Below are 21,658 nucleotides of genomic sequence, written 5' to 3' on the forward strand. Positions count from 1 at the left end.
TGTTTTCCCGATCCCCCACCACCATTTCTTTTTCACATCGGCAAGGGTTGCCGGCAAACTGACATTGCCAACGACCTTTAACATTTTTTTCCAGATCTTTCTCTCTTTTCCTCCAACCACCACACCTCCGACCACCACTAGTTCTCTCCTCTCTTGTCAGCTCCCTTTCTTCTTGCTCTTGCTTACTCCCTCTCCCCCCTTCTCCATCTCTCTTCCTCCCTCCTCTCTCATCCTCAATATCTCTGTCTCTTTAACTATTCCGACGAAGGAAGGATTCTCTTCGCTCGAATGTCGATCTGGTTTGGGAGATTTCCCATGAACCAAATCGACTACTGGCTTCAGGAGTGGGAGGATTAGAGAGGGAGGAGAGAGAAATGATGGTGGTGACCAAAGGTGTTTAAGAAGAAGAGGAGGTTTTGTTTCCCCAAAAATTATGATAAAATTTACCATTTACCTTTACAATTTTGTATCTCGAAAATTTCTATTTTCCCCATAGCGCCGACCATTAAAAATACAGTAGTTTCAAAGGCGTAGGTCCATAATTCACTAGGTACATAGGCAAGTAAAAGGGTGATTGATGCCTAAGAATTCAATTTTTGAAATTCCCCAATCAGACAGTACCGCTTCAATGGTTGTTGAGAAAAAACTTAGATTAGGATTAAGAGTTTAGGGTGTAGAAACAAGAACATAGGAAATCTATTCACTAAGACTGCATTTAAACAAGCTTGAACCAAGTAAACTTCTAAGATTTATTTTATTTGACAAATTTAAACAGAGAAAATGTGGATCTCAAAAATATTTTGTTTTTTGATGGTTACAAAATGCAATATAATCACTGTAATCATCCTTATCCTCATTCGATACAAACTACAAAAACCTTCATTTTCCTTCATATCTTCAAGTTGCTGAAGACTCATTTAACCTGTAAAGATTTATTCTTTTTCCCATCTAAATAGGCAAGTAAAGAATTGATTATGTTAAACTAAAGCTTCACCGGGATTCGGAGACCGTCATAGCAAAGTTGAACATCGAGACCCTCAATGTTCATCAATGTTGCAAGATACTCGTTCACTTTGTCGTGATCCATTAGATGCATCATACCTTCAAATAAACGAAAAACAGAAGAAACTTTTAGCCATCTTAACTATATTATACATGAGCGAGTAATAAAGATTTCAAAACATAACTTTTGAAGAAGATAATGTCAGAAATTAAGCAATAGGTGATGGGCAGGAAAAGTCAAGATTGGAAAATTAATATGATAAAAAAAGTCGACCATGGGAAACTAAGAATGTGTGAAATGTACCAGTGAATAGTGTTCTTTTCGGTTTAATCTTCCGAACTTCCTCCAAAGCCTGCTTACAAGAGTAGAAAGAGTAAGTAAATTATGCAAAAAGGGAAACAGAGACATGAGTTGGCCCCCGTTCCCCACGGCTCCTTATGGCAATAGGAGTACGCCTTTGAAAAAGCAACCGCACACACATTTGTACAAATAACAGATGAAAGGTCGTATCGTTTTGTTACCTTGGGTAGCCCAAAATGTGTTGAGGATGATCGATCTGGTCTTAAAGCGTCCTACAGAAATTATTCGATGAATAAGTGAATTAAAAGATAGAAAACCTAAATGACTTCGCGGTGTAAAATGAGAACGAAAAACTTCTAACAGATGAGTTAAGTGTAGGGAAACCATGATTAGAAGTTCGCAGTTCTCCAAGAGAGGGTAAGTTTCAGCAGGTATCTCACTAACGTCGCTGGAAACACAAGTAAATCCTAAGTTGTAAGAAACACAGGACTACCCACTAACAATTTATCAAGCAAAAAGGCCATAAGAGTTAGAATACTTACCTAATGTAACAAATGTTTCCGAAGCGAAAACCAAGGGAACGATAACCTTGTCCATGCCAGACAGGTAAGGGAGTAACCTGAATTTGAATAGAAGGACATTTCAGAGATCACTTGCATATGAGTTAGTATAAACCAAGTATTTCAGCTTCTTAACTTCATTTAAGAATGTGAAGCCCATTTTGGTTGGGCCATAACATGTGTCTCTAGCCATTGCAATTAGCAGGGTCAACTCTTCCTTATGGAGTTTTAAGGTCGTCTATAAAATCACTGTCATCTCAAAAACAAAAGTTTGGTAAGTTGACACAAGAATTTTTTAAAATGAACGCTACTAAAGAGTGATAGGGAATTGACTAGGCATTTAACATCTTCATTCACCATTAACAACTCGAGTCAAAGTGGTTTGATTTTCTTAGTTTTTAGAATTTCTAAATGATGCTGATAGATATGGTTAATGCTTCCATACTTGGAAACTTCTTGACTGGAGAAGATAGACAAAGTTGAAAATAAAACCCGTAGTTGAAGAGAAATACTTTTTTTAACAGGTCACCTTATACCTTAAGATCTTTGACAATGAACGGCTCCTCCTGTATGATATTAAATTGCAAATCAGAGACTGCGGCACCAGGGGTGACTACGCTTGTATCAACTAAGTAATAATGAGTCTTCTTCATGACCTGACAACATTGAAAGAACAATAAGACTGACAGTATATTACACTCCCACCTAAGTAGTTGAGCTAGGTGAACTCGACCGAAGTCCATCAAACTCCACCAGGAAGCCGGATATAGTCGCACGAGTGACTTACAAGCACCTCTGACGTAAATAGTCGGGCTAGGTGAACTCGAACCGAGCTCATGACATCCACCAGGCCCGACTACATGTGATCCCAAGTTACGTCCCAGTAACTTCAACCGAATTAGTTGGGCTAGGTGAACTCAGATGTCATTAAACTCCACCAGGCTCGGGTCCCCGGTCGAGATCGAGTTACTCGCAGACATGGAGTGTGACCCCCCAGAGTATCAAATATATTATAAAGGGTCTAGTTTCCACCTACTGAGAAGGATGATTTTCGATAGATTATAAATAAAAAATGTGACAATATTTTCTTCACGTGCCTCAAAATCACGATTAGCCACATAAATTGGGATGTTAGGTTGGACATTGTTAGTCCAATCACGGAGATCATCAAGACCTGCACAATATAAACTATTAATGTAAATATCAGTTGGCACACCGAAACCTTTTGAAGAATAATAGAATGAGTTAAAGCCAGAGACCTCCAATTGCATCAGCATGAGAATGTGTAATAATTACTGCATCGATTGTTCTTAGCCTGATAGAAGTTTGACTAATTACAAGACGAAAATAAACGGAGATAAACATTCATAGACACAACTTCTTTTTAAAAAAGACATCAGAGGACAACTTTCCAAGTAGTTCCATGAAGAGAATAAGAGTAAAAAAGACCGCAACATCACAATAATTAAGAAGATTGGTGAAACCGAACCCCAATTACTAAATGTGGGGATGTCTATAGATTTTTTTTTTTGTTGAGAAGAATTGCTAATCACTTGAACATTGAAAAGAAAAAATTTAAATGAATTTTATCGAGGCAATTAGGAGACAAAAAGAGCAACTTCTTGCATCAACTCGTAAGGTGGATACAGAATCCTATTGGTAATAATTTAAAAGTTTGTGCCAATGACTAAACATAAGTATAGGAATACGTTTTTGCGGTTTTAGTGTGACTTAATCTTGTGGCTACTAAATTTTCGATATAAATATTGCTTAAGAATATGTTGTCTCGCTTTATCACAATGTTGTTCATGAATTGTTTAGGAAATGCAAGTTGATGGGTGAAAGTGGCGAAGCGAGTTTCGAGGTTCTTTCTCTGTAAGAACGAGGATCGCTGTTCTGTCCAGAATTTGTCAATCTTCTAGGCTATCCGGCTTATATGCTTGAACAGACTGAAAGGATAGATCTAAACGAGATTTAGTCTCTGATACTAGCTACAACTAGATAATGCAAGTTTATATGCTAAACTTTGAGCTTCTACAACCACCTCCGACATCATCTTCGTTAGTAGTATCAAGGTACTCCGACACTATCAAGCTTAAATTAAACGAGGAATCACAGTAGTCCTATTCTTGGGTCAAAACATCTAAAGTCGTTCAATATTGAGAAAGAGAAATGGTGATTTTGGCTTCAACTTAATTGGCTCAAACGAGTGAATGAGATTGATTCTTACCCATATGTAGGAAACCATTTAAGAGCACTATGATAGAAAAACCTGCATAAGAGAACATAGAAAGTTATTACCAAATAAAGAGACCCAAGTCAATTCACGGGAAACCGTGACCAGCTGATTCTTTATCCCGAAAGCTAACTGTCTCTCGCTAGTCGCTACTACCCTATGAATTCTTTATAATTTTATGATATCATTAATTGCCAAAAGATCAATTATATCGTACAACTTATAAAAGACAAGAAAAAGCCTCGCCTTCAAGAGGAGCAATGGTGTACACGAAACGACCAAAATATGATTGGGAAATTATAAAGTTACAAAAGATTTTGACAAAAAAAGGTTCCCAGCTGATGTGGCGGGTGCTTTTTCAAACTTTGACCAAATCTAGGCCGTTGAGAAATGAAAATCACAACCGCCACATCAGCTGGGAACTTTTTTTTGTCAAAATCTTTTGTGATTCTAGCATCTCTCAATATGATTTTATTAAGGAACAAAGGATGATTTTCTCCACAAGTCTACCAACTAAATGGCTAAATTAAAAAAGATACCGGCAAAAAACAAAAGGATGATGAAGAAGCGCAAATGAAAGTGGTAAGGTGGTTACATACTTTCCAGCATCTACAAGAATGTTACACATTCCAGATGAGTTAGCATAGCGAATAAGAATGCTTGTGTTAAGTCTCCTATTCTTGTTACCTGGTTCTGCTGCCTTTGAGCATACCTGTTAAAAACAATTAGTAGGAATTTCCATTGGATTATAGTAGATAGAGAAAGAAACAACGGTATCGTAAAACTATATTAACAGGAAAGTTATCGCCAAACTTTGAAAGAAATTTTTTAAAATCATACCGGACATTTTTCCAAGGGCTTAGTGAGGCAGCTAACTCGAGGAATACCTTCACTAGTTCCCGTCCCTAAAAAGATAATTTCAGACTCCTCTATGGGTGTTTTTGCTTTAGTATCCTCAATGGTTGAGTCTGTATTGCATTAAGAATCACTTCATATCCCATTAAAAAGTTTTATATAATTTATAACTTTTTTAACTGATGGAAACAAACATGAGAAGTTTAATATACTAGCTTTTAGTTAATCAGCATGATCACACTTTTTCCATCCTCTTTTTGTCAAGTCCTCTTCAGTATCAAGTGATTTTGAAACAAAAGAAAGACTAGATATAACTAATATATATATATATATATATATAGAAGTGAACGTTTTTTAGATGTGTACTACCAAAGGATGCTTGACACAACCAACTATCGATAGAACGGAGTGAAGTGGGAAATAACGGGAATTCAGCAACATAAAAGATGCAATTCCGTTTTGTAACTTAGGTCTGTATAGTGCTAAGAATCTACCACTCAATGACATACGTACCAAAATTGATGCAATTCTAGGTTTATTGTAATTGATAGAGAACGGTGCGGAACAATTAAACAGTTCAATAGCTAGGATGCAGTGAATGTTTAGAACTTTTAAAATCTTGACAATGTACAATGGACAAACAATGTTGAGGTTGAGAGGTTTACTGAATTTTGACAGTCTACTTACTTCGTGATGATCACACACCTTGTCCTACCAACTTTGTTTCCTAACTTTGTGATCCATATGTTTCGATAGCATAAAAAAACATGGCGAAGAACCCAATGAATGTAATGAAACAAAGCAGAATAGAATTTTGACAATCACATCGGAAATGTCGAAAACCTATAAATAGATTCTTATATACAATCCTCAATCACAACATCAACAAAATGAGCATAATATTTTACAACCACATACTTATTACACAAAATGATCAACATTATAATAACCTAGTAAAGAATATGAATCAGTAAATTGGTACTTTACCATTTTCAACATATTGATTGAATCAAATACAAATAACCCCCAAAAAGAGTCTCAGCAATTTAGAGCAAGTACCACAATAACTCAATAAGGATGATATGAGTCATTAAAATGCACCCAAAGCATCAAAACCCTAACAAAGACAAAGATTAACACAGTAGAAAGAAATTACAAAGAAAATAATCCAATGAACTACAGTTTGCAGAATAGAATGATAGAATTTCAGTAACCTACTTGAATGAAGAGAAGCTTGAAAAATCCGTCTGATTGGAGAAAACCCATGTCTGGGAAAAGCGATATTTGGAGATTTACAGAGTGAAGTTCCATATCTAAAATGGGTAAAAGAGCTAAATGAAACAGGAGCAGAACGAACTGCTCCTAGAAGAAAACCCATTAAACCACAATTACTATAACTAATTGAAGAAACCCTCTAATCTCATAAGAGTTGAATAACCTCCGAACTGATTGGAATCAGAGCTGGGTAAATCATACATTCAGCTCTGACAAATCTGGAACAGATGCAACTGGAAATAGGGTTATTTCCCAAATCGATCCGTAGTTTATGACCGGACTCCTCCCTTGCCCCTAGTTTACAGAAAATGTCCATATTACCTCATTTTCTTCTTATCCGTCCATTAACTATTAATTAAACTTTCTAAAATACCCCTTTTTTTAATTCACTCACATAGTCAACTGTCTTTCTCTTTCTCTAAAACGTCTCTCTCTCTCTCTTTCATCATCTCTTTCTCTCTCTTTTTCTTAGAATTTCTCTCTTGAGAATTTCTCAGTTTTTCAAAAGAACGACATATGATCGTGAAAAGAAGTGAAAAGAGAGTAATTCTGGAAAATCTAAAACAAATTTAAGAGTCAATAGACCGAAAATAAGTGAAAAGAAAGTCATATAAGTATTTTCAGTAAATTAAGATGTCAAGTAAGAATCCAGTCATAAACTAAGGGGTCATTTAGGAAATAACTCTTTGAAATACGTAGAGTTAGATTGAAGTTGACTAACCGGTCCATTCCAAATGGTCGGTTACGAGTCATATTATCCCATATCCATACGTATCACTACACAAAACTGGAACTTTTTTTTTTGTTAATAACAAAACTGGAACTTATCAAAAGTTACAATTCTAACTCTATAAAAATATAAGGATCCGAACCAAACCCTATAAAAGATGAGGTATCCGTTACGTATCTTAAGACTTACTAATAATTTATACTACTAAATGATATCTTAAAATTTATCAAAGAAAAAAATCAATCAATCACTTATGTTTGCTGCCCTATCGGTTAAGTGGTACTCATCTGGTACACTTTATGACTATTGAAATCTTATCAATTTCAATCAGCAAATACTCGTATGCTTTCAACGAAAAAATAAATACTCGTAGGCTATTACGTTTTCATTAAGTATGCCATAAATAGGTACACACGGGTCGTGAGTCTACTATACTATACTAGTATATTGTCTTACAAAATAATTAAATTTGGTCTCTACATTGGGAAAAAACTGTCGTGAGACATTCTTTTTTGCAATAAACTGGTCAATCTAATTTGACTCAATTGACTTTTTCAAGTTAAATGACAATCTGTTTAGAAACTTAAAATTAAAAGTTACTCATTTACTTGTTCCTCTCTCTCTTTTGTCTCTAAGATTGATCTTCTTCACCATCACTACCATCCACCATCGCACCCGTATTGATGTCTCAACCACCGCCATCGACCACTTACTCCTTATGAAGATGGTGAGTGGTGTACAAGATGAAGACAAAGATGAATGCGTTTTTTGAGAAATTAAGAAAATGTAAGGTTTTTTTTTAGAATTTTTTTCTCTATAAAATTGGAGAAATTTCGTAGTATCAATTCACGTCTCTTCAATAATTTCCTCCGCCCCAAAGCAGGGGCCTTCAATTTTCAAAGTCTAAGAACGAATTGATAGGGGCTCGGCTTGACTCCCAATTATTTTTTTTATTTGGGAGCCAACCCCAGCCCCTATATGCCAACACAGGATCCCTTCCCTTTCGACTCCAACTTCTCCCAATTAGTTGCGGGCTTCCCAACGGCTAGTTGGGGGGCTTGGGGGTGGTGCGTCTCTTAAAACTGAGATTAGCCACATTCTTATTTATTTATTTATTTTTAAAATAATATAATTTTTAACCTCTTGTCTAGTTTTTTTTTATAAGTTCATTTTTCTATTATTTTTGGAAATCATTTTAAATTGTGTCTCATCAGAATTGGATCAAAATCTTAAACAAGAAATTGGGGCGAAGACCCAATTTTAATTTTTTAAGTTAAAAAGACAAGTTATATTTTTTGGTTAAAATCCCAATACTTTTTGCAAAGATGTAGCAAGGTGTTGGAAAACTGTTCTAAGATATTGCAAAGTTGTCGCAAGGTGTTACAAAGTTCCTGTAAGGTGTTCCAAAGCTACCACAAGGCATTGCAAAACTGCCGCAAGGTGTTGCAAAGTATTGCAAAGTTGTTGCAAATTACAAAAATAACTACGGTCTACGGAGCCAAGGACTTAAAAATTGACTGATCTTTTTTCACCAAAGCAAAAGATTTATAAAGATTTTTGACCAAATTTTTCAATTTTAAATTTGGAATCTATAAATTTGTTGAAAAATAGAATTGAAATTCCACACTTATAAACAAATTAAATTTTTTTTTTTTTTTTTTTTTTTTTTGAAGCCACGGGAATCGATTTCCATTCATAAGTGATAAAAATCACATTGTTTACATGGATGTAATTGTTATTTCTCTCTTCCAACTTCATGAGAGTTGCATACCTTTAAATGCAAAGTACCTCATGAATAAGACAGAAATGGGACTAGACTCTGACGAAAAAGATAGAAAAAAGATGAAAAGATCCTAAAGATCACGGATGAAAAGACCCTAAAGGTCACCAAAATAACTGATAATACAAGTCTTTATCTTCATATCCATAATAGAATCAACTATATCCCTTCAATCTTCTTTCATTTTTGAGAGAGAAAAGGGTTAACGGGATAGAGGGAGAAATACATAACGGGATAGACTTGTATTATCAGTTATTTTGGTGACCTTTAGGGTTTGCTTAAGAAAAAAAAAAAAAAAAAAAATAAATTTGGGTGGAGAGCCCCTTGGCCAACGGTTGGGTTTGCTTAAGAAAAACACTTTTTTTTTTACCCACAAATAACCCTCAAATAAGAAACACTTGGGAAACAGTTACTTTTCAAAAATAATTAACCACCCAGTATAAACCTAAGATGAAGGGAAGTTAATTGGGAAGAAGGAAGAACTGGAAGTAAAAAACACAACACAAAAACCATCCATCTCTTTCGTTTCTATGATATTTTTTTTTTGCTCTGCTCTTTATCAAGCAAGTCTTTAACTTCTGTCTTTTCAAAGTTGAATGTTTTTCCCTTTGTTCTTTTTTCTAGTTTCTGCATTTTTTTCACTTTAGTAAGAACTTCACTACTTTCTACATCCATGACTAAACTCTTAAGATGAACAAAGTTGATAGTGAAACATCAAGAACCACGCGCATCTTGCGAGTTAGTCGCCTAGTTTTTTAGTGTTAGTACTACCCCACTACCATAATATTGAAAGTTTGAAACTTCTTTTACTTTTCTTGTCATTTTAGACATTATAAACATTTTTGTTCTATGATGTGCACAGGATATCCTATCGGATCAAGTAGAGTTCGATAGTCGATCAAATATAAATACCCTTATTGTGTTGTGGGTTCTCATTAGAATCTTCGAAGAGTGAGTTCTAGTCATGGCTAATTTTGTTGTTTGGTTCATTTACTTTTGTTTTGTTTTTCTTACTTATGGTGTTGAAGTTGAATCGTCTCATCCTGTTTACTCTAATATTGAGTCATTTCAATACCTTTATCCAACTTCAATGAAAAATCAACCTCACAGAACTGGTTTTCACTTCCAACCTTCGAAAAATTGGATGAATGGTAACTTCTTCACATCCTTCATTTCTTGTTCTTGTTTTTCTTCTTTCTCTAAAAAGTTCATTTTTCTTGTTTATATTTCTTGTTCTTATGATGGAATTCGAAAATGGTGCTGTTGGACTCGACAGATCCTAATGGTTAGTATCCTTCTGTTATTTCAAGATTTTACTCGCATGGTATGCTATACAAAATGTCGATTTCATAATGAGAAACCCGTGCCTAAAAATGTCGAATTTTTGTTTATAAAATTGCAGGACCAATGATTTATAAGGGAATTTACCATTTCTTCTATCAGTACAATCCATTTGGTGCAGTTCCAGGTAATATAATATGGGCTCACGCTACCTCAACCGATCTTGTAAATTGGGTTCACCATAAGCCTGCTTTAGAACGAAATGAACCATATGACATAAACGGGTGTTGGTCTGGGTCCGCTACGATACTTCCTGGGGGTAAACCTGTCATTATTTACACCGGAAATGATGAGCAAAACCGTCAATCACAAAACTTAGCAGTACCGAAAAACTTGTCTGATATTTTCCTTAGAGAATGGATTAAATCGCCTCAAAATCCTGTTATGGCTTCGACAACCATGAATGGAATCAATGCAACTTCATTCAGAGATCCAACTACTGCTTGGAAAGGTCTTGATGGAAGATGGAGATTACTTGTCGGAAGCAAAAGAAAACGTCGAGGATTAGCATTTCTCTATAGAAGTAAAGATTTTGTAAATTGGGTCAAATCACAACACCCAATCCATTCGGCAACAAGAACCGGAATGTGGGAATGTCCGGACTTTTTTCCTGTCTTTCTTAACAGCAAAAACGGAGCCGACACTTCTCTAATGACCTCAAATGTCAAATATGTGCTTAAACTGAGCTTAGACGATACTAAACACGACTACTACACAGTTGGAAAATATTATCATGAAAAGGATAAGTATATCCCAGATATTGAGTCCATAGATAATGATTCAGGACTTAGATATGATTATGGAAAATTCTATGCTTCGAAAACATTTTTCGACAGTTCAAAGAACCGAAGAATCTTGTGGGGTTGGATAAACGAATCATCCGAAAGTTTTATTGAAGATATAAAGAAGGGATGGGCTGGGATTCAGGTAAAACAATAGTAGAGTAGAATGCAGTCCAATTTGTTAAGAGTTTTTGAGAAGGTTTACTCTGAATTTTTTCTTTCTGTTTTATAGGCGATTCCTCGGAGTCTTTGGCTCGATAAAACCCAAAAGCAACTAGTCCAATGGCCAATTGTAGAGATCGAAAAGCTTCGAGAAAACCAAGTCCATTTGCCTATTACAGAGCTTAAAGGTGGATCATTAGTTCAAGTTCTTGGAGTAAAGGCTTCCCAAGTAAGTTCCGAAAAACGAATTCACTCAAACGTGTTTAAAAAATAACTATTTTTTCTCATACAATTGGTAGTACTTAAGATCTACCTCTGTTTTATCTTGAAGGCAGATGTAGAGGTAGAATTTGAACTATCAAATTTGGAGAGAGCTGAAATCTTGAACCCAAGTTGGGTAAATGCTCAACTACTTTGCAGTAAAAAAGAAGCATCAATTAGAGGTAGTTTAGGACCATTTGGTCTTTTAGTCTTGGCATCGAAGAACTTAGAAGAACAAACAGCTATCTTCTTTAGAGTATTCAAAGGTCATAAGAGAAATATAGTACTCATGTGTAGTGATCAAAGCAGGTTAGATTCTTAATTCTTTTCTTCTTTATTTTTGTTTCGGATCCATTAAATCGCTCGTAACTTTGAGTCTTTGATTAAAATAAATAATGCAGGTCTTCTTTGAATCAAGGACTAGATAAAACTACCTATGGAGCTTTTGTGAATGTGGATCCTCTCCATGAGCAACTTTCACTTAGAACCTTGGTATGTTAATTCATATTATGTCTTGTTTGTTCTACTTTATATTGGTTGATGTTACAGATGGATTCACCCGAGTTAACGAGTGTATATCGAAAATATTTAACAAATTAGGTGAAACCTAGATTCCCCGACTAGTGGTTCCACCTTGACAGTGGTGGCCCATTGTCGCCATAACGAAAGGCTTGGTATGTTGGTTAATATTGTCTTTTTGTTAACTTACCGTCTAGTGGTTCCTGGTTTGGTGGCCCATTGTCGCCATCACGATGGGCTCGGTATGTTGGTTAATATTGTCTTTTTGTTAACTTGCCGTCTAGTAGTTCCGCTTTGGTGGCCCATTGTTGCCATCACGATGGGCTTGGTATGTTGGTTAATATTGTCTTTTTGTTAACATACCGACTAGTGGTTCCGCCATGGTAGTGGTGGCCTATTGTCGCCATCGAAATTGGTTGTCATATTCGTACCACTATCCTTACTTCCAAAAGAGTCTAGTTTGAGAAAGGGTAACAAAACTTTCATACTTCTTTATTAGTGATCAACAAAAGAGTGCAACTTGCTTAGATAATTTTCGATTGTGATTTGTGCAGATAGATCACTCTGTAGTGGAGAGTTTTGGTGGGGAAGGAAAAGCTTGTATAAGTGCTAGAATGTATCCAAAATTGGCTATTGATAATGAAGCTCATCTTTATGTATTCAACAATGGGACAGAAAGTATAAGAGTTTCAAATTTTAATGCTTGGACAATGAAGAAAGCTGAAATCAATTGAAGAAAAAGTGAATGAATGGAAACTTGAAACTCAATTGAAGATAACTAGAAATGGCAAAAGTAGTTGTAGTTGAGATGTGGGGATATCATAAAAGAAACTCTCACTATCTCTTTCTTTTCTTTTTTACTTCTTTCACTTCTTTAGTTATTAGTATCTCCTTGTCTTTATGTATTTCAGGATTTCAATAATTTGAAGCAAAATTGCTAAAATGGGTAAGAAATAAGTCTCTTTGTTTTTTTTACTTTATGAACCTTTTGATTTTGAACTCACTAGTTTATTCTCGGCTATAGAGACATTCGACTTTTTTATGATGGAAATCTAGTCATAACATGCTAATCACGACACAGACACGTTTGGTGTAACTATATGTAAGGCCCGAGTCTCGATACTAACCAATATAGTCCCTTCTTTTTGCCACCAAAACCCTAGCCGAATGGGTCTAAAGTTTTGTTTTCGATGAATCCACTAAGTCTGAACTCGCGTCCCTTATCTAGACTATGGATGCTCCCTAAAATGTGGGCTATCACATATATATATAAAGGGTTGGTGCATTTGTCAAACATTACTTAATGAGTAGCTAGGAAGTTGTTCTCATCATGAACAAGACATATACTAAAACAAAACATAGTTCTCATTAGGGCTTCTTTTCCATATATATAGTGTGAAGATGGAGATTCCTCTATTGTGAGAGATGTTTGTTTCTTACTTTCTTCCCTCTAAACACATTGAGCTGAAAACACTGATCCGGTCACTTTAGACTCCTCTTATATGTGATGTTAGGAGGTCTATTTTTTATTAAGGGACGTCATTTAGTTTCAAAAAGGGGACGTACAATTTACTAACATGACATGTAAACTTGGATAACATGACGTCTTTCGCAATATACCATTTTCTAATGCACTTCAAGGTATTTTTTTTTTTTTTTTTGTTGAAAGCACTTCAAGGTATTGCCTGCGCTAACTAGGTGACGTATGTGTAAAAGCAAGATCACTTATGCGCAATAATATGAGGTCAATAAGAGAGGTACATTTGTACTTTTCAACACAAAAAAGTACATTTGGACTCAAATTGTATTACTAGGTTTGGATAATACGATGTAGTTTTGTTGTTCGTGATTTTTTATTACGCTTGAGATACTACCTGTAAGACTAGATTGTAAGATGTCAAATTATGCCTTTCCTTGTGACTTTGCGATGTACCAGGATAACTAAATGTCTCATAATGTGGTCCAGAGAAGTAGCCTTAGGAGGCGGGTTATACCAAGTTTTCCTTTAAGTAGGATTGTGAGAAATAATAAGAGTCGATGGATTCATTTTAATTAGAGGTATCTATTAGGGGCTTATTACTAATACCTTAATCAGACATTCAACTCTATCGCTACACTGTTGGCTCACTCCATTATGCAACTATAATCAGACCTGATATCTCCTTTTCTTAACAAAGTGTGTCAATTTCTTTAACCACCCATTCAAGATCATTAAGCATTTGTTATACAAATCTTGATACCTAAAACATACATACTATTGATCATACTTTCTCCATAAATTGATCACATCTTTCTCTTCATGCATTTTCTCATCAAAAACATCCTCATCTTGAAGCCTTTTCTATGCAAACTTGGCAAGGTATTCTCATGATCATAGATCCACAGGTGGTTTTGCTGGTTTTTGTGAGCTCCAATTTGATATCTTGGTGTTCCAAGAAACAGAGTGGCTCATTCCATTATGAAAGCAGAGTTCAAGGCTCATGCTGATGCTACAATTGAAATAATCTTGATTGAATCTCTCTTTGATCGGTTACATATCTCAGAAACTAAATAGGTTACAAAACAAACCTGTGATCTTAAATTATTAATGGGTACTGCTTCACCTGACCTTTGTACTAAATGAACATCGACTCAAACACACTATAAACACCAATTTTAGGTTTTAGGCTGAGTAATGTGGCATTCTCCAACACTGCTGAAACTTTTTTAAAAAAGTCAGGTGCTTACAGATGTTTTTACAATGGCCCAAGTGCTAATAGGGCGATCGAATGCCTGTACCAGATCCAACATCACTGTCACACATGACATTACAAGTTAACTAGCATTCAGACATCTAACACCAACTAATTTAGACACTGGAGAATACCTAATTGCTCCTCCCGAACCAGAGTATTGGTGTATAATCAATCAGATTATAGAACAAGCAGGTGGCTGTGCCCGTGTCTCCTAGTTCATCTCAAACATCGGATATAAAAAACATAGAATATAGTATTAAGATAGATCAAAGGGAAGTTCAACAACACTGAATAAGACATCAACAAATTAAAAAACTCACCTCCCAAGTCATGTCACTTCCCCCCAACAAAACCCTAATAAGTATTCTTTAGAATAACAATTGCTAGTAATAACAAGGATAAATCAAAACTTCAACCTCACACCAACCCCATTCTTCATTTTCTATCTCTTCCCATCACTCAAGAAATCATGCCACACTTTTTCTCTCTTCACTCTACCACAGTTCACAGACATCAATCCTTTTACTGCTGCTTGCACTCTGGAGGTCGCTCACCCTGCTGACCTTCGCCGACTTGGACTCTTCCAGTTTTCTGCAAATAAGAGAATAAGATGCGGCAAAAGTTATGAAACCACCTAAATACATTATGGCTGAAAATAAGAATGATGCAATAAAGACCATGTTTCTTACCTTTGCTGATGTCTGTCGGGATATTTCGAACAAGTAAAACAAAGATGGGTTATTAGCAAACTTCACTAATTCAAAATCAATGACAAAAAAAAGTAACTTAGAGATGGATATATTACCTTCTTTCTACTCTTGCCAGCATCTTCATCATCTTCGTCATCATCCTCATCGTCTTCCTCGTCCTCTTCTTCGTCTTCATCATCTTCTTCATCCTCCAAATCATCTTCGTCATCCTCATCAATGCCTTCGTAATCTTCACCTTGAACAGCTTCTCCAGTAAACCATGACACGGCATGTGGGATAATTTTGTCGCGAATGGTGGAACTTCATAAAGCACGGCAAAAGTTATATTCTATTTTGCTCAAGGAGTCAAGAGATTCAACTACTACAAGAACTTAGGTATATCTACGGGAATATACATTAAATCCGCAGAAATAGCAAACTTAGTAAAAATGTAACTTCTATTTTACTAACCACTTGACATCTATCTTAACCAAACAAGTAAATTAAAATAAGTAAACCAACTGACCCAATATCGTAGTCTTGTTCCATTTGATTCTGAAGGTCTTCAGCCTAATGACAGACAAATTTGCAAAAGATTTAAGCAAAAAAAAAAAAAAACAATTTACTAAATCAATAACTTGTTCATTGTTTACATACTGTATGAACTTACAGTTTCTTCGTCAATGTCATCCTCGTCCTCTGGGACTTGTGGAGGATTAAAGAAATTGAAGAAGCTTTCACAATCTTCAGTTTTAGTGATGGGAGCTGTATTCTTTGATCCCTTCTTTGGCTTCTTTTTCATCACTTTTTGGGTCAAACTTTTGCCTGGATACCACTCGATCTCCGTCCTACATTTTCACAACTTCGAGTGAGCTTTCATTGAGAAAATCATCACAATAAAGGAGTTTAAGATGTAACAGTATTAGAGCCTCACCCGATTGCTTTTTCTAGAATAGGTTCATCATCATCAATCATGTGATATGTTTTTGTCAAAACAGAATTCTTGAAATAAGGATTAGTATCAAAAAAGAATTCGAGCTTGAAACCCTTGGGCTCTTCAATCCTACTCCACTTAATATCTTTTAGGTACTTCAGAGCTCCTTCATCTCTGTCAGTAATCTGAAAAAAATAAAAATAAAACAAACACCCGAAATTCAACATAAAGTAATCAATGAGGACAAGTATATCCAACAAATTAAAATTAATGGATTAGTTAGGTGTACCTCTTCTACCAGTACTTCATTTGTTTTCATTGCATTGAGCCAGAAATCAGGAACCCCTTTCACTGAAAATTGGAACAATGAAGGTACAGGTGAACAAACACTACAAATAATGAAGGTATAGATAAACATATATCTATATTTTACCTTCTGCATCTTTTTCTGAGTCTTTCTCCATCTCAGAGTCTTTAGTAACTCCTTCAACATCAACCACACCATTTACAATATCATACCTCTGTTATGTAAACAAGGAAAAATGTCAGGGCAAGTGTCCCACATAGGCAAAATGTCTCAAGGGTTTTTGTTTCAGAAAATGTGATAGTCTATCACGCTGTTGTATTACAGTTTTAAGTAGATATACCTTTGAGTACAGTGGTTCGTACATCTTCTGGTACTTGGCTTCGAGAGCGGCTCTCTCCTCGAAAAACTTCGCTTCAAGTTCATCATGTTGAGTCTGCAAATTCATGAAAACAATGTCAAACCCCCTCTTAAGAACACTGGACAACACATTCTACAACCTATAAAATGGCTTTTCATCAAAAGATAAAGTATTTTGCACTAGAACATCTTCAAGTAGCATACAAAATTGAGGAAGTTGTCATACTGGACAAAATAGAGTACACTAAACACTTCTATGTGGGCTTTTTCAAACGAGAAACAGAATGTGCGAAAGAAATACAAAGATCATAAGGTAAGGAAGAGGAGATGGAGATAAATAAATTTGTATGTAAATTCTACCTGTGTGATATATATATTGAAAATACAGAGTTATATATTACATTTTCCAGTCAAGAGTTATGACTATCAACCAAGTGGTTTGCCTTGTCATAAAAACAGTGACTTTTACAATGAGGAAGTGCACAAATGGGCGACAAATTAGACATTCCCCAAACTCTACTCTGACTGTGGCTCTCGACATCAAAACTTCTAAAATACACGTTGAATATAACCAGATTCTTCACACAACTATGGTTTATATACATAATAGCTTTAGGTAAAAATTATCATCAACATCGACAAATTAACATAGTTATAGAACTTTGAATCACTTGCCAAGGGGGAATTAAGCAAATCTACAAGAGCAATCAACATAGAGTGGAAAGCAAATTACAGAACCCTAGAAAGAAATCACAAGTAGAAATGGACACCAATTTCAATTGGACCAAAAAGAACTAAACGGTTCCCAGAGAATAACAAACCTGAATCTCTCTTAGAACCTCAACACGCTTCCTGACATTAGGGCTAAGAGATTCAAGTACATCAGTGTGTTCTCCTGCCAAATTCTGAAGCTTATTCTGCACAAATCCAATAAACCCCCCAACAAAATCAGACTAAAAACAAAGATAAAAAAACACAATCTCCTAATCAACAACAAGTAATCAAACCTAAAATGCAAATGAAAAAAGAACAAAAGGAAGGACCTTTAAAGCATTGACAAGTCCGGCACGATCTTCAGCGCTAAGTGCTACAAATAAGAGGAACAGATGAAAATCAAATCAAGTAAGGAAAACAGTTCCAACAATAGAACCAAGTACAGATAGATAGAAAAGTATTAGGGTTTTAGTTTGATTTTACCAGCAGCGGCACCTGGTAGAGAAGATTCAAGATCCGCCATATTAAACTGATCCTTGTTGTTACTCATAGTGAAGAAGAGTTTCTGAACTTAAAACAGACCAGAAAAGAGGTAAACCCTAGAAACCAAAACCCTAGGAAGGGATGGAATCAGGAGAGGGAAATGAGGGATAGAAAGGGATGCGTGTTTGAGGGAAAACGAAAACGGCAAGTTATATAGAGATTGGGGGTTGTCGATAGGATTTAAAGACTCTTTCTCTCTCTAGGTTTTTCTCTCTCTAACTAAAACCTAATGACACAAGCCCTACAAATACTAATCAAAATTATTACTTTAAACACAAAGATCACAAATTAACCCTAAATTAGCTAGCTTAATTCTTGTTTAAGTATTCTAAGCTGTCTCAACTATTTTAGAAATCAAATTTATTTTGGTGGAGCCACATTTCTTAATGTGACCTGCTAGCACCATTAAAAAACATTGAGGTACCCGTCTATGGTGTTAACCAGCTAGATCAGATCTCGACATATATGTACGGGTTGATTCTAATTTTATTCTCGATTAGTAACAGACAATATAACGATAGTATAACATTCAACAATTGTGATAACAGAAACAACTAGTTTCGATTCAAATTAACTTATTGAAAAAACGATTGAAAAAAGACAGATGAAACCAGTCGTACAGATGAAATACTCTCCTGTGTATAGTATCTCTTCTTTTAGTTTCTGATTTGAAACTTGAAATGGTAATTAGATAGCCCAAAGTTGCTACATCGTAAATTATGGCAGTCGAGTCGAAATTTAAGGTAGGTGGCAAAAAAGAAAAGAAAAATTTCATAAAAATGAAAAAATGGATAGTTTACAACCATACAAGGAAAACCTATTGTACATTGATATTATGAAAGCTGCATTTGAGATACCATATGAGATCAAATCGTTTCTAGCAACGCCCCTAAAAATCTACGACAAACGGGCTTAGATATTAACAAAATTCACAAACTGATAGGTCGATAGGGGCCGATCCAAAATGAAATTCCACGTTCAAGACAAGTGCCCGATGAATATCATAACACCAGCTCATGCACTTGCATCTCCATTTTAAGCTTGTCAATGGATATCCGAATATTCGACACCCGATCCGATTCCCTATTCGAATTTTACAAAAATATCTGAAATTTTGAATATCGGATACGGATTCGGATATTCCTTATCGGATATCTGCTTATCGAATATCGGATACGGATACACTAATATTCGATCCGATAAATATCCGTATGCGATAAGTAATATAAAAAATAATAAAAATTTAAATTTATTCATAATAATATACTCCCTCCGTCTCAAATTAAGAGACCCAGTTTCCCTTTTAGTTTGTCTCAAAATAAGAGACTCATTTCCCTTTGAGTTAATTCCTATATGGCCCCCTACTTTGTGACCAGCTTCCTTTATGGCCCCCAAATTTCTGTAAATTCAAATATGGCCCCCTATTTCATGGAAATGTCTTAACTACCCTTCCCATTAATATATTTTCAAAATAAAATTAAAAACAAAATCCTAAATTCCACCTCACTTCCCTCTCCACCACTCATCTCTCTCCACGTCACCTATCTCTCCAACTCACCTCTCTCTCTCTCTCCAAGTCAGCACTCTCATGAAGGTCGCCGGCCGGAAAATTTTCCGGCCGGCGACCTTCAAACTTAAAAGAATTTTTTTTTTTTTTCACTCACCTCTCTCTCTCTCTCTCTCTCCAACTCAACACTCACATGAAGGTTTTCCGGCCTTCAAACTTAAAAAAAAAAAAAAAAATTTCACTCATCTCTCTCTCTCTCTAAAAATTCCGGCGAAGGGAAACCCCCTTCGCCGGAATTTTTAGAGAGAGAGAGATATGAGTGAATTTTTTTTTTTTTTTTTAAGTTTGAAGGTCGCCGGCCGGCGACCTTCATGTGAGTGCTGACTTGGAGAGAGAGAGGTGAGTGAAATTTTATTTTTTTTTTTTTTAAGTTTGAAGGTCGCCGGCCGGAAAATTTTCCGGCCGGCGACCTTCATGAGAGTGCTGACTTGGAGAGAGAGAGAGAGGTGAGTTGGAGAGATAGGTGACGTGGAGAGAGATGAGTGGTGGAGAGGGAAGTGAGGTGGAATTTAGGATTTTGTTTTTTATTTTATTTTGAAAATATATTAATTGGGAAGGGTAGTTATGACATTTCCATGAAAATAGGGGGCCATATTTGAATTTACAGAAATTTGGGGGCCATAAAGGAAGCTGGTCACAAAGTAGGGGGCCATATAAGAATTAACTCTTTCCCTTTTTATCATATAAAGTTCATTAAATTTCCAACATTACCCTTTATCTCTATATTACACGTTTGTGCTCAAATATATATTGGCCAACAACCAAAAAGGTAACTGATGTGGCGTTAAAATGCCACATTTGGATCACTTAACTTTGATGAGTTAGTTATTTTCGTGTTTTATTTCTAATTATTTATAAGTTTTTCTTGGTAGGTACCTTATTTGGAGTTTGACGCTTCATTTGGAATAAAACGGAATATTTATCACATTTTCGTCTCAGGTGGAAGAGACCGGAAGGAAAGAGCGTCAGGGGTATTTTGGTTATTTTGTGAAATTCAGAGGTTAGATGGAAAGTGGAGTCAATGGTGAGTCCGACGGTGAAAACGGAAGTTGAATCAGAGTACGGACTGAGAAGTTATGGAAGAGAGAAGTCGAAGGGTATTTTGGTCTTTGCTGGAAATTATAGGATGTAGAGAAAATTATGGAGGCACACCTTTGGTTCTTAAAAGCCCAAACTTCAAGTCCAGGCCCAAGAACTTTAAAAGAAGAAGAAACTAGGAAAATTCTATAGGCAGCCCTCTTGGATGTCTTAGGACCAAAAACAAAAGGAAGAAAGGAGCTGAATGGGTCATCTTCTACAATTAGAAATTAGGGTTTAGGAGAGAAAGCTAGTGAGAGAAGGGAGAAGCAGCCGCCGGCCAAAGCTTGGCCGGCAAGGTTGCTACACGGGATCAGCAAAGACTCAACTCGGGACGGCGACTAGGGGATAACTCAGCAGCAGCTGAAGCAGAGGCGACCAGCAGCAACACGGGACTCCTCTTTGCAGCTCGGGCTTCCATTAGAGCAGCTCGGAAGTTCGCACTTGCAGCAGCTCGGGGGTTTGAAAGGAACAGCTCGGGTTCTCCAAGCAAGAAACGCAGCGGCCGGAAAGAGCAGCTCGGAACAACAGCTCCTCAGGCCTTCAAGCACGAACAGCAGCTCGGATTTTGTTCTTCTAGCAACCGGGTTTTGCAGCAGCTAGCCTTGACCGGAATTGGAGTTTTCTTTGGCCGGATTTTGGTAGACCTTGCCGGAGCAACTTTGGGTAGTTCCGGTCATCATTAGGCTCGGAAACCTTAGGGTTTTAGATCCATTCATCATTGCCTTGCCTCCTATAATGTTTGATTTTGTTTTGAGCAACAAATCTTAGAGAGAGAAACCTTGAACCTAGCTTTCATGGTGGATTTGGTTTGAGAGGAAGAAGATGACACTCTGTTAAGGGGAGGTTAAGTTCTGCTGAGAGGACACCTATTATACACTGTTAAGGGGACCCCTGCATTCTGTTACAGGGAGATCGACAGCACTTGAAC

General features: G+C 36.2%; 3 protein-coding genes across 9 annotated transcripts; 1 reads left to right on the top strand and 2 right to left on the bottom strand.

Annotated features, from left to right (window-relative positions):
• Positions 1-725: 725 nt before the first annotated feature.
• LOC147539170 (Metallo-hydrolase/oxidoreductase superfamily protein) lies at positions 726-6,724 on the bottom strand. 5 transcript variants are annotated; one of them, XM_086640899.1, is made up of 12 exons: positions 6,173-6,724; positions 4,940-5,067; positions 4,699-4,811; positions 4,094-4,135; positions 3,123-3,178; positions 2,961-3,037; positions 2,400-2,519; positions 1,846-1,922; positions 1,688-1,751; positions 1,525-1,575; positions 1,307-1,355; positions 726-1,101 (listed from the first exon to the last, which is right to left on the bottom strand). In XM_086640899.1, the coding sequence occupies exons 1-12, from the start codon at positions 6,330-6,332 to the stop codon at positions 983-985; spliced, it is 1,056 nt and encodes a 351-aa protein (XP_086497025.1). In that variant the 5' UTR covers positions 6,333-6,724; the 3' UTR covers positions 726-982. The 5 variants fall into 5 exon arrangements, with proteins under 5 accessions (XP_086497025.1, XP_086497024.1, XP_086497026.1 ...); XM_086640898.1 differs by having other exon boundaries at positions 3,123-3,193; positions 6,173-6,564; XM_086640900.1 differs by lacking the exon at positions 3,123-3,178 and having other exon boundaries at positions 2,961-3,051; positions 6,173-6,564.
• Positions 6,725-9,049: 2,325 nt separating this feature from the next.
• LOC147539171 (beta-fructofuranosidase, insoluble isoenzyme CWINV1-like) lies at positions 9,050-12,758 on the top strand. Of its 2 annotated transcripts, none has more exons than XM_086642170.1 (6): positions 9,050-9,890; positions 10,142-11,007; positions 11,095-11,253; positions 11,356-11,594; positions 11,687-11,777; positions 12,359-12,758. In XM_086642170.1, the coding sequence occupies exons 1-6, from the start codon at positions 9,704-9,706 to the stop codon at positions 12,536-12,538; spliced, it is 1,722 nt and encodes a 573-aa protein (XP_086498296.1). In that variant the 5' UTR covers positions 9,050-9,703; the 3' UTR covers positions 12,539-12,758. The 2 variants fall into 2 exon arrangements, with proteins under 2 accessions (XP_086498296.1, XP_086498297.1); XM_086642171.1 differs by having other exon boundaries at positions 9,066-10,024.
• Positions 12,759-14,774: 2,016 nt separating this feature from the next.
• LOC147539172 (nucleosome assembly protein 1;2-like) lies at positions 14,775-18,626 on the bottom strand. 2 transcript variants are annotated; one of them, XM_086640325.1, is made up of 12 exons: positions 18,024-18,541; positions 17,870-17,913; positions 17,648-17,743; positions 16,810-16,902; positions 16,596-16,683; positions 16,452-16,513; positions 16,163-16,347; positions 15,899-16,076; positions 15,755-15,798; positions 15,345-15,549; positions 15,229-15,243; positions 14,775-15,130 (listed from the first exon to the last, which is right to left on the bottom strand). In XM_086640325.1, the coding sequence occupies exons 1-12, from the start codon at positions 18,088-18,090 to the stop codon at positions 15,062-15,064; spliced, it is 1,146 nt and encodes a 381-aa protein (XP_086496451.1). In that variant the 5' UTR covers positions 18,091-18,541; the 3' UTR covers positions 14,775-15,061. The 2 variants fall into 2 exon arrangements, with proteins under 2 accessions (XP_086496451.1, XP_086496452.1); XM_086640326.1 differs by lacking the exon at positions 15,229-15,243 and having other exon boundaries at positions 18,024-18,626.
• Between the last annotated feature and the right edge of the window lie 3,032 nt (positions 18,627-21,658).

The sequence above is a fragment of the Eschscholzia californica genome, unplaced genomic scaffold (genome assembly GCF_041429995.1).
Source record: "Eschscholzia californica isolate CP2 unplaced genomic scaffold, dmEscCali1.0.p SCAF_5, whole genome shotgun sequence".
Classification (NCBI taxonomy): domain Eukaryota; kingdom Viridiplantae; phylum Streptophyta; class Magnoliopsida; order Ranunculales; family Papaveraceae; genus Eschscholzia; species Eschscholzia californica.

Excerpts from the sequence above, each read along its gene's own strand:
- LOC147539170 (XM_086640898.1), bottom strand. The coding sequence starts at position 6,332 with ATGGGTTTTCTTCTAGGAGCAGTTCGTTCTGCTCCTGTTTCATTTAGC. Across the intron at positions 5,068-6,172 it reads TCAAGCTTCTCTTCATTCAA|ACTCAACCATTGAGGATACT; the intron begins GTAGGTTACTGA and ends AATGCAATACAG. Across the intron at positions 1,752-1,845 it reads GGAAACATTTGTTACATTAG|CGACGTTAGTGAGATACCTG; the intron begins GTAAGTATTCTA and ends TTGTGTTTCCAG.
- LOC147539172 (XM_086640325.1), bottom strand. The coding sequence starts at position 18,090 with ATGAGTAACAACAAGGATCAGTTTAATATGGCGGATCTTGAATCTTCT. Across the intron at positions 16,684-16,809 it reads ACGAACCACTGTACTCAAAG|AGGTATGATATTGTAAATGG; the intron begins GTATATCTACTT and ends TTTACATAACAG. Across the intron at positions 15,550-15,754 it reads GAACAAGACTACGATATTGG|TTCCACCATTCGCGACAAAA; the intron begins GTCAGTTGGTTT and ends TGCTTTATGAAG.
- LOC147539171 (XM_086642170.1), top strand. The coding sequence starts at position 9,704 with ATGGCTAATTTTGTTGTTTGGTTCATTTACTTTTGTTTTGTTTTTCTT. Across the intron at positions 9,891-10,141 it reads TTCGAAAAATTGGATGAATG|GACCAATGATTTATAAGGGA; the intron begins GTAACTTCTTCA and ends ATAAAATTGCAG. Across the intron at positions 11,778-12,358 it reads AACTTTCACTTAGAACCTTG|ATAGATCACTCTGTAGTGGA; the intron begins GTATGTTAATTC and ends TGATTTGTGCAG.